Raw genomic sequence first — 12,177 nt, 5'->3', positions numbered from 1 at the left:
ATATATAATATCTTTTTGTAAACACCATAGATTCCTAAAACATGGTATATTCTCTGTGGGGGAGTATTATTTATTGTACCTATTAAATCCATTTTTTAATGTAGTTTGAATTCTCTTATTTTTGATCTGTCAAAGGTAGTGATATAGGTGAGCTGTTTCCTAAGAAAATTGACTTTCTGTGATTCCTTGTTTCCAACAATTCTTGTATCATTTATGTCAATATCATGCTATTTGTTTATATAAAGTGCCACTATTATTATAGCTATATTGTGGCTATGCATATTTTATAAATATAAAATGATACTCTCATGTTCTTTATAATTCTTTTAGTCTTACATTTTGAATATTGCCACCTCTATACTTTTTGTTTGAATGTTTCCATATATTTTTGTTTATTCTTTTATTTTTAGTCTTTTTTTATATATAATTTAGAATATGATCCTAGCAGATAGAAGAGTTTTATTTTATTTTTTAAATTAGATTTGATATTCTTTAAGATAAACACATTAATATTTTCCATTTATTTCTCGTATGTATGATTTTCTATTCTATTGTATAACTCTATCATATTTTACAATTTCTCTCTTTTTTAATGAGAACTTTTTTTACTTTATTGGATTTTTTTTCCTTATTTTTATGTCCTTTATGTATCAGAATTTATATACATTTTTAATTTCATTAGAAGACACATTTAAGCTATTTTTAAAAAATCATACTCAAATCTATAATTTTCCAAATTATTAATGCCAATAACAAAATAGTGTATGTTGGTTTTCCCTTGTAAGGAATGCTGCATCACTAGAACTCTTGGTGGCAGTGAAATCCTGTTGTGTGGAAAATTGGAGACATCTACTCCGAGTAGGACTCTAAGTAGAATCAATTTTACTTCTGTTTCTCTTTTCTATATGAGCAAAAATCATATTTGATTTAAAATTCTATACCTTTATAAGCCTTAAAAAGGTATCTCAATTAATGTAACAAAAATCCTAAGTGATAGAATATTATGTCATAATTTAAATGGCAGAGATTTTTCTTCCTTAATGGGACCTAAAATAATGGTGTATTAAGAATGATGTCACAGATGAGATGAAATCTTACATGCTCTATTTGAAAACACTTTTTCTGCACAAAAAAGAAGGCTGAGATTGTTGTTTTCAACATCTTAAATTCTAAAAGAGATAGGATTGACTGACACGCCCTTGCTGTAGAGAGGTTTCACCTATAGACCAGGACTGGCACGGCGAGGGAGAGTGATGGTCCTGAGGAAGTGCCTGGGTAAGATGCTGGGGCCTAGGGCACAGGTTTGACTTCTTGGCTATTCCTGCAACTGATGGGGATGCCATGATCTGTCAGCAACCGGGACATCTTAGCACTTAAGTGAGTTACACCTGAAGAGAAATTTCTTCTTTTTTCCCCTGTGGAGTCCAGAGAGATCTCATCCTTATGCCAGCGTGTCCTCTAAATCTCTGCAGAGGGAAGCATTAGAAATATCTGTGTGAACTGGCTCTAAGTGACCTGTGTGGTGACATCTAGCCAGCAAGGACCCTGTAGGTGCTAAGTCTTGTACACCACACTAAAAACAAACAAATGTGGCTGGTCTTCTGTGATTGGCACAGGGACCTCTACTATACCAACTGGAATTTTACAGTCTCATTTACTCTTAGCTAGAAGCTTGGTTAATATCAACTTGAAATGCCAGTTTAGTACCACAGCAGCCTAGAAGCAGTGAGACCCAGGGACACGATTGTTCATCTCTTCAAGTTTTTTTCTTTATATTAGGAGAAGTTGTTTACCAAGGGTTGATTCTCTCTTTGGCTCAGCCTCTATGGCAGGCAGATATCTTTCTGGTGCTTTCAAGGTCATCCATGAAATTCACCACTGCAACACCCATGTCTGCTTTGAGTGCCCACTAAGCATACTGTTTGACCTTGCTGGGTAGCCATTTGTGAATACTCTCAATGTCCAGCAAAAGAGACCCCACCCAGTGCTGCACTCTCCTACCTCTAGCTTCTTGCCTTCAGCTGCATACTGAGGGGAGGAGTTAGTGGAATTCTGCCAGGGACTCCTGCAATAATTTCCTGTGATACTTTTTTCCCTCAGGAACATTGGTTGCAAGCTGACCCTCGATAGCTTTCTTCAGTTTCTCCCAAGTAAACTGTATTTTTAAAAAATGTTTTATATGGATGGCATCCTTCCTTAGTTTGCTACTGTGATGCAGGTCTTTTTGATTTTTGTTTCTTTGGTCATTTCAGGGGGGATAGAGGAGAATTAGATGCCTTTGCTGTAGTTGTATGGTTTGCGGGGGTTTGTTGTTGTTGTTGTTGTTGTTGTTGTTAACAAAAATACAGTCATCTGCATTTAGGATGTCTGCAGGACTCTCAAAGCAAAACACCAAAATTAGTGACTGAATATAGATATTTGAGGCTTAGGGGAGATCTGGCTTAAAAATTTAAATTTGGGAGATATCAGCATGTGGTGGCAGTCAAGACACTGGACAAGGAAAGACGGTCTAGAGCAGTAGTTTCAAAATCTTGGAGATTATCAGTCCCTCTCCCAGAGATTCTAATTTAGCAGGCCTATGATAGTCTCCGAGAATCTACGATTTTTTTTTAAAGCTTTCATTGAAAGATTCCTTAAATTGAGTATTAAGAAAAATTATAAAACAATGCTTCCAGCATGGTTTTATTTATGTAAGAAAGTTTTGTGTTTATATATACATGGATATGTCACAGGGATAGTGGCAGGGTCATCAACTGAAAAAGTGGTGAAGATTTTGAAAAGTCATCGTGAAGAAAGCATGAGGGTAGCCAATGAGAAATTTAAACAAGGTGAGAGGACAGAGAAAGTTGAGCATCGATGCACTTGACTGTGCAATTTTCTCCTTCTGGCTGAGAAAACTGAGTGTAGACATGGAGACAATGGGTGGTTAGAGCTGGATGAAGCAAAGGGCAAGGGGAGGACACTGAAGGCTACAAAAATCTGGTATCTAAACACAGCTTCCATCCCTTCAATTTTCTGCTACTCTAACCTTTTCTCTCATACGGCTGCTCTTGACCTTAAAATCAGCAGTCCTTTTACTGACAACCATTCTTTTTCTCTCATTCCATGTCCTTTCTCCTTTGTTAACCTGGAAACCAAGGGACATTACTTTAGTCATTCTCTTGCCAGTAGCCCTCAGAAAAATAAACAACTAGTTTAAGGTCAAACCACTAACAAATGGTGAGATCAGGATTTAAACTCAGGCCAATCTGAGAGTGTGTGTGGCTGTGTCTGTGTGTGTTTACCACTGCTTTATATGGTCCCTGTCATGGGCATGGTGATGTCCCACCTAGGGACATCACTTGTTTAATGAAGAACTTACTGTCCCATCCGATGGGAGTGTAGTCAGCTGTAAGACTTCAGCCCTCAGGCTCTTCAGGGATGCTGCAGCTGTGGAGAGCTGTGTCACCCAAGTTCACACCACCTCTTGGGCAGCTCACAACTAATGATTGAGCGATGTGGGGGAATCAAGTTCTGGCCCTCTCAGCCCTGTTTGGGTCTACTCTGAAGGCACCTTCCCTCCCCAGAGCATCTCATGCGGTCTGCAGAGACTGCCCTTGGGCCTGCATCACAGCTCACCTTTTCCTCCCCCACCATTCCACTGGTGTTGATCCCAAGGACACGCCTTAATAAACATGCTCCTGCTAAACTCTCTGAGGCTGTTGCCCAGAGAACCCAAACTGCAACAGCCTCTCAAGAAATGAGAGCTAGACTTTCCTGTTACCAAGGTCATATTATGCTTTGCCTTTCCCAGAGACCCTCCCAAGTGTTTCAGAGGAAGTCAGCCCAGATAAAACTGGGTGCCCTTCCCCTGGTCACCATGCCTACACATTTAGATTTCAGGTATGTAGGGCTCAAGAGAGGGTCTAATTCATAGTTGAATTAAGCCAGATGCTCTCAGATTTGGAATGGGGATAGCCCTCCACTTGAGCTTTGCCAACTGTTTGCCTTTTCCTCCCTCTCATTCTTCTGAGCTGGGTCTGGCCTTGGAAGTCCTAATCTTAAATCCCAGTTCTAGACAACCTTCAGAAGAGGCAACTGATAGCAATTTTCAGGCTCACATCTGCTACAAGATTGCACTGTGATCTTTGTGACTGAAAATAAAAACATGACTCAGGCCAAAGCAAATGAATTTCAGTGCTTTTATTTCAGGTTCATTGTTTTCCTTATATGATATCAATTAGAATAAACAGTTGAAACATGTCAGGAAATAAAAAATCAAGTCGTCCATCAGAAAATGAAATTTTGTTGGTTTTTCAGTGTGATTAAGTATTATAGGAATGCTAACAAAAATGAAAAATCAATACTTATATAATTCAAATTTTGTAAGTTTCTTCATTTCACATTTTAATTTTTTTTTTAAATTCATGCAGTAGCTATATAAAGTAAGTAACTAAGTATGATTCAGAATAAATTTCTTTATGATGGCTTGAAAATTTGTGGTAGTTGGTTTTCAATTACTAGACATCTATAAAGATTTCATTTGTGCTAACCAGTTAATTAGAAAAAATATGCAAAGTAATACTACGATGGAAATTTCAAAATATTTAATAGGGAGAAAAGTTAATGTATTAAGAATGGAATATATTTCATTTAATTAGAATATATGTTGCCTTCTAATCCAACTAATATACTTTTCAGTCAGCAGCAAATTGAAGCCATATATTATCAATGATCGCTCAGATCACACTAAGTATATAATCTGGGTTACATTAAATAACCTTATTTAGGTAACTGCTTTAAACATTTTATAGACTCAAGTTCTTCTTAAAGTTTTCAGTTATTGATTTTCAAATCTTCTTTGTAGGTATAAACCTCTCAGAAGGGAGAGCTTAATCAGGTTTTCTGCCCAGTTGGTCTTTTCCTTTGATAACCACCCCTGTTACTCTGCTAGCCTGTCAATAAGCATTTAATGAGAACCTGCTGTGGGGCTGAGCCCCCTACCGGGGCTTAGAAGCAAACAAAAGATTAGGTTTGCCTGGAGAAGCTTACCATCAAGTTGGTAGTTTTCTTGAGCATAAGTCAGCATGGGTCTGCCTAATTTTCTTGTTTTATCAACAGCAATGACAAAGATGTTTTCCTACAGGTGGCATTGGCTTTGACACACCCATTAAGCTGATAGAAAAAAACAGCTTCTATTAACTGATTAAAAAAAAAAATAATGACAAAGTTGATACAGTATCCCAGTAGGATAGTCTCCAGAGGTTTGCACAACCGTAGGTCAGATTTGCAATACAAAGTACTGGAATGTTTCTCGAATTCTTCATCTTTTAAGAGTAGAAAGTCAGGACATTTTTGTGATTTCCTCTAACAAGTAAGACAGGAGGGAGGTTTTTCGTGAGGATTTCCAACCACGCCATGTACAACCCATCTGATATAGATCCTTTTCTTGCCACCGGAAGGCTCCTGACAGGATGGAAGAAACATAGAAGACAAAAGTGACAATCACGATGGTCAGTAACCTCTGAGGTATTTAACAAGCAGTGGTCTGAAGCTTTTATACTCCTTTCCCCAAATATGAAAGCACAGAAATTATTTTGAATATAGGTAATATTACACTGATATATTTCTCAGATAATACAAATATCTATAAACCAGAAAAATAGGTTTGGGCATTCTAGAGACAAAATACAACTATAAATTTTCAATCCTCTTTAAATAGAAAATGTGATCAACCAATACTTCTTTTTTATGGCAGAAATAATTTTTCCCAATAGTTTAAAGCTCTTACATTTGGGAGCAACCTCAGAAACCATTTATTTGAACCACCTAATTCAGGAGATCATTCTACATCTTCAATGAATAGTCCTTCGGTCTAGACCTTGGTTGAAGACATTATCTTTGTACATATGAGTCAGTTCATAAGGTATAAATGTGAAATAGTGGGAGATTTTCATAATTAGCTATCAATCTTTAGGTAAACAAAGTTTTGTAGGGAGGCAGCAAGAGAATTAAAATGTTAAATCAAGCTACTTTCAGAGACTGCAATATGCTGATCCGCTCTGCTCCCAGGCCAGAAGGACGCCTGCAGAACAAAGGAAGATTTCTGCTGGGATTACTAACCACCCATTTTCCACACCTGTGAAAGGGGAAACAGGAAAACAAACAAACGAACTAACTAAAAAACACCCGGAGTCTTTAAGCAGCATTCTACACAAAATAAAATCATTTATTCCCTATGGCTAAAACCATAGGAAACCTATGGAATAAAGGCTAGGAACTTCCAGTGAGCCTTTCATGCTACATATTCTTACCTTTTCACACTACATACACACTCTTCCCCTTCCCCTACCTTACTGTACGTCCATATCAAAGGAAACTGGTAAACAAAGTCTTCAAACTGTAACTCACAGGAACTAAAGAATGACATATAAACTCAATTCCCGGAACACTCGAGGTCCCTCTCACTGCCTTTACTCCCAGTCTCTTTCTCTCAGTCCCTCTCACTGTCTTTCCTCTGGGTACTCTGTGTCTCTGTTCCTGTCCTCCTCTCTTTGGCACTTTCACTCTCTGCCTCTGCGAGGAGACCATGCTTTGTCTATGGAGTGTTGCTCCTTTTCTAATAAACTTTCCCTTTGACCCTAACTTCGGTGCGTGTGTTGAATTCTTTCTACACTCTCTGCCAAAGAACACTCTTAATCTTGGTGCAGGGCGTGGTCTCCCCCCAAATTGGAAAAATTTGTCCCATCCTGCATGAAAAGAATATTTTCAGCAGGTGTGCCCCTAACATTTTAGGGGGTGGGAGAGCAAAGAGTGAAAATGGAAAAGCCCTGCTGCCTTTTTCCTCTCACCTTGGCCTCTGCCAACATGGCAAGGAGCCTTGTAAACATGCTGTGGACTCCACACCTCAGAGCACCTACCCATGGAAGGTGCCTGTGAGACTCCAAGATTGCCTTGGGGCCTGTTGGGCACGCAATGCCAGGGTCAGGCTCCTGGAGCAGGGTCTGGAGGGGCAGCTGAGGTTCTAGGGGGGCACTGCCCTGCCTGGTCCTGTGGGTCGGGCACATCTGAAGGAAAGTGTAAGTGGGGACTTCTAATGCTCATGGGCCCCAGGTTTCAAGGTCTCAGGGTGGCATTTATTTTTCTTCATTGTCTAAAATCCCACACATTCCAAAAATTTTTTAACTTTCCACCAGAATGAATAGTCGTGAACTTTTAAATCAATTAACCCATTGAGATTTCACTGTAACGTTCTTAAATGTCGGCAGTGTACTTACAGAACTATGAGATTAGCAGCTCGCGAGTGCTCCTGTAAGAGTTCATTCAGTCGAACTTGGCGGTAACTCTGTGGATGACATTCAGATTTGGTTGAGGGCAGTTCTCCCAGAATTATAAATAAGAATTTATCTTCTTACCTCAAATTATGGACAAGTAGAAAAATCTTATTTTTAAAAAATACTATGATTATTTCATTCAGGTTTGGAAATTCATGGTGTTTTAAAAACAAGAAATTTTAGAAATGTGAAGTATAAGACCAGGTTGTCATTGTGTATAGTGGCTTATTAAATTCTAGGGGAGAAAACAGGCAAACAACATGGATAACAGTAAAAAGACGATGAGGATGTCCTATTCTGGGGAAAAGGTTTGCAACTGAAACAAACTAACCTAGTCTTGATACCATTTTGATATTCTAAGAATATAGGTTATATCCCAGTCTACCTTACTTTAGCTCTGAATTTTTTTTATCAGCATAGGGGACTAAAGAGTCACTGAAAGACTCACTTGGAAAAATAACTACATTAACTATTTTACAGTGTTGAGAAAGAAATATATTTCACTCGTTTCCCAGTGGAATTCAATGAAATATAATCGTATTGCATATCTGTGACTTGCTCTATTATATGAAAAGTCTTTGTTAGAACGGGGCAGTTGATTCCACACAGTTTATGATTCTTAGCTCAGTAATTTTCCCACTAAATTTCAAAATCTTTTAGTATTTCTTGCTCTAATTTGTTCCAACTTCAGCTCCTAATGTAGTTTATTCAAGTTCTGTAGTTTAGAGGTTCTTGTGGTCCTTTTCTTTTAAAGTCCAAACCTATTCGGATGTCACTTCTTCTACTTTATTCTTATGTCCCTGCCCTGTTCATCATTCTCATTATCACAACTTCAGCTCAGGCCAGATGGGGGTAACTCTCCATCTTATTGGGTTCTCTAGAGAAGCTCACTATTTTATATTGATCCAACTTTCATATCTATATTCTAATTACACATTTTCTCAAATCCCTATGTTGCTTTTCATAGCTATCTTTCTCAGGTCAAAAATCTTTGTTATTGCATCAAATTGTGACAATCTATCTTTATCTACTTTGCATAGATATTGACTTTACTTAAATTGTCTCAGACTGATAGATCTGTCTCCTGTTCCATAAAATTAAATCTGAAAGGAGACTTCACAAGATGCATCAATAACCTGTTCTTTTAATCGATTTTATATTTAAAAAATAATGTTTTCTAAATCCTCATATCCAGTAATACAATTGAAAAGCACTTGGAAAATACAGAAACCCTGGACCTTAAATAATGAAATTCTATAATAGATATATTACTTCTTGATCTTTAAATCAACCAGTGTTTTCTTTTTTCAGCTGGTTAGACAGCCATGTAAAAATTAAGGAAGACAAGTCTTTACCTTTTCCTTGACCGCTTCCAGTTCTGCATCTGTAATTTTCCAGGGAGTTTCTCTCTTTAATTTCTCAGCAGTTGTTAAATCTTTGCAGCTTTCATGAAGACGATATGGTTCTATCATCTCTTCAAAGACTTTCCAGCTGAAATTGGAATTTATAAAGGAGGCTTCACAGTGGGAAACTAACTCATTATTTCACAGATACTTCACATTTGACTGGCTCTGCTGGCTGCAGAATCAGACCTCAATGTCATGAAAATCTTTCAAGAGTATCTTTGCAGGGGACAAACCATGAGTAAAACCATGGCTATAGTATTGCCTCCCTATACAAGGAAAGGCCTTAACATGATTGAGGATTGTTAACTTTCCAGGCATTATAGATCATCAATATAAACACACAAACATATAGATAGTAATTATTCTGCAAATACATTTTCTACATAGTAGAGTCAAAGACAATTGTAATGTAGACACAGCCCATAAATAAATTTCTATCAGTTTATTTTACAGATTCTATGGAAGACATGAATGAATTAAAGTAGAAGATAAACTAGGCTTCTTGGAAGTTGGTTAGGGCTGCCTTCCTTATCTTCAGTCTACATAGCAATTCCTATTCTTGGTAGGAGGCTGTGGGTGGATGGGGAAAAGCAAAGGTCCCCATAGTATAATGGCCATAGAACAATTTGAATGTTTGCTGCAAATTATTCAGGCTTTGTCCTTTTGGTGTTGCGGCCTGAGCTTTTCAAATGACTATTGTTCAGGTGAATGTTAGAAGAACAAAAATCAATAATATTTCAATGTCTAAAAATCTGAGGTCATAAAAGAGGAATTAAGAAGAAATTATTTAGTAAAAAACTAGGAATGGTATGTCAGTACTGTGGAACATCTAAAAAATTGCTGAAAAATCTCATCTTGTCTTTCATAAGAATCTTATAGAATACGTATTTTAAAATAATAGCAGAAAACAAAACTTATAATTTATGAGAGTAGTTGTCTTTGCTCTGCTACTATAAGATGATCACAAATATAAACGATATTTTTTTGGTTTTATGTTATGTAAATTCCTTATAATTTAGTGACTTTGGAACAAATGGTAATTAGATTCACGTGCTGTTAGACTAAGACATTAAAACATGAAGGCATGAGTTCAATATCATCAGTTGGTGATTTAGGATTTGCAGATCAAAGTGCAGAGATTACAAAGGAGCAGTATGTCCATACTTGTGTGCCTTTGTTAAAGAATTGAAGAGATACTTGATGCAGTAGATTTCAGACACTTTGACTTATTTAGAATGGTAGACAATAACAGGGAAGGAATGAGACTGATATGCCCTATTATTTTTTCAACTACACAGTATTTTTATTTGCTGTTTGTTCCAACAGTGCTGTGCCTTCAGGGACCTTTGACAGTAATCAGTGCAAAGCTGCTGGCCTAGGCGAGGAGAACGTGAGTTCTCCTCCAGCTCTTCCATTTTCCTCCTTGACCTGGATAATCTTCCCTCTAAAAGGAGGGTAACAATGGCTGCTCAGAACTGGCATGAGAAATGGTATGAGGGCCAGTATGATGATTTGGGTAAATGGTGCTATGAAAAGTGTGCAGTGTCCTGTGAAAGCAAGGCATTCATTTTTATTGCTCAGTCACTGGACTGAGGTTAGCAATGAAGAGGCTCTCTGTTTAAGCTCCATATATACTAATTTTGATCAAGATACGAGTTTTCTTTGCATCTTTGCCCAGGTGCTTATTAGAATGACCAGTTCAAAAGTAGTTTCCTAAGAAATAGAAGATGGAGTAGAAGTTGCTGGTTGCCTCCCTGGCATTTATACTGTGCTTCCCCGTTGTAGCCTGCACGGGCAGGACTCCATTCCCAGCATCAGTCAATCAGCACAGTTCTATCCTGCCAGAGTGATTGGGTGGGGTGGGTACATAACCCAGGCAAACTTAACCAATAAGGACTTAGCATTTCACTGACCATGGTGAGGGGCCCAGTGGCGTAAACTGGTGTAAATTGAATGGAGCCCATGACCTGAATTCCATGGGTGGGAAAGGGAATACGTTCCTACTGAACATAAATGAGCAAATATGTAGTACTCATTGCTATGGGCGGTCATCCTATTTTTATAAGCAAAATCAAGTTTGATGATTTTATAATGAAAGGTATAGTAGAGAGAATGGAAGATAATTAGTCCTTGATGGTAAAATTAACCCTCTAGATCACTCTTTGCCTGAAAGCCAAAATACAGTTGGATTTTTCAGTTATATTTCCCAATAATTTCTATTATTTAAGTCACCATGAGTTTTCTGTTACTTGCAAATGAAACATGTTAAATGATACAGAAAATAATGGGGCTCTATTTACCCGTTTATTTTCTCTGAACTCTTACTGACCCTTGTCTATGTTCATCTTTGATTTCTTCATCCCAAGCCTAATCCCTAACCTGGCATTTTCCATATCCTCTCTAGGTGATCTGAAGGTAGCTCAAGATTTTTGTTTTGAGTCTTACTAAATGTGATTTTCTGTATAAGTATTTTTATTGACTCTAGAATAGGCCAAGCATTACATGCTATTAAATAAGAATTAATTCAATTAAATGAGAATTAATATAAATGAGAATTAATTAAATTAAAAGAATTAACTTCTAGCTTCTCTGTCTTCTCCATCCTTGTTCCTCATAATAACATAGTTTCAAATGTTTTTAATTGCATAAAAATGTCCCCCTATTCATATAAAATTTATTCTCTCAAATTAATGTACTAGTTGTTTTTGTGACCATTGAAGCATCTTTAAACTAAATTATCTAGCTAATTGCTTCTGGTTTTTCTTTGATTTCTATATAAAGATTGTTGTCTTTTTGGCCTATGACTTTTAATTCAGTTCATACAATAAAAAATGAAATTCGACCACAAGGGCTTTTTAGTTTCTCCTGGCTCAATTATTTTTTTATTAACTTTGCTTTTGTACTCCCTTTCACCCTTGCTCTACCATATTTATGGATAATGTTTTTATGATAAAACATCTTCATCAAGACTTACTGATGTTTTATGGGTTGTTAAAAGATTTATTAAAGGCATTTTAAGGGCATTTAATGTTAGTATCCAACATGGAAATCATTGACAAACTATTTTTGACATCGTGTGTCACCAAGTGACCAGGAAAGAACAGCGATCAAGACAGTTGTTAATGGTAGATAAAGGCTCCCCAGCCAAGAAGGCTTATGTGAGAGCTAAAATTGTGCCAGTGCTCTAAGCTTTGGGCCCTTGGCCCAGGGATACATCAGCCCAGAGGAAGAGTTCTCTTTCTCTAATGGAGTAGCCTTTCTAAAATCATCACAAAGGTGCCAAATGTGCTACCAGTAGCCGTCTAAGAGATTTACTGAATGACCTTTCTCTGTTATAAAATTTATTTTCAAGTATTTGGATAGCCATGGCCAACATCAGATATGTGGCTATTTTATAATGGAATATGGCTTCAGTTATAGCAGAGGATGAAGAGAGGAGATGGCACTTCCAGCACACC

The 12,177-nt window shown here is 37.3% G+C and overlaps 1 protein-coding gene across 3 annotated transcripts in view; it reads right to left on the bottom strand.

Annotated features, from left to right (window-relative positions):
- Positions 1–4,167: 4,167 nt before the first annotated feature.
- The window catches only part of SLC12A1 (solute carrier family 12 member 1), an 82,351-nt gene continuing 74,341 nt past the window's right edge, over positions 4,168–12,177 (bottom strand). For all 3 annotated transcript variants that reach the window (XM_016163243.2, XM_016163242.2, XM_016163241.2), the window contains exons 25-27: positions 8,669–8,804; positions 7,257–7,324; positions 4,168–5,445 (exon numbers count right to left, since the gene is read on the bottom strand). In XM_016163243.2, the coding sequence (XP_016018729.2) occupies positions 5,310–5,445; positions 7,257–7,324; positions 8,669–8,804 (340 nt within the window). In that variant the 3' untranslated portion in view covers positions 4,168–5,309. The remainder of the gene's footprint in view (positions 5,446–7,256; positions 7,325–8,668; positions 8,805–12,177) is intronic.

This window comes from Rousettus aegyptiacus, unplaced genomic scaffold, assembly GCF_014176215.1.
Source record: "Rousettus aegyptiacus isolate mRouAeg1 unplaced genomic scaffold, mRouAeg1.p scaffold_m13_p_3, whole genome shotgun sequence".
NCBI classification, from domain to species: domain Eukaryota; kingdom Metazoa; phylum Chordata; class Mammalia; order Chiroptera; family Pteropodidae; genus Rousettus; species Rousettus aegyptiacus.
The sequence above is the reverse complement of the archived record's forward strand: the minus strand, read 5'-3'. Positions and strand labels throughout refer to the sequence as shown.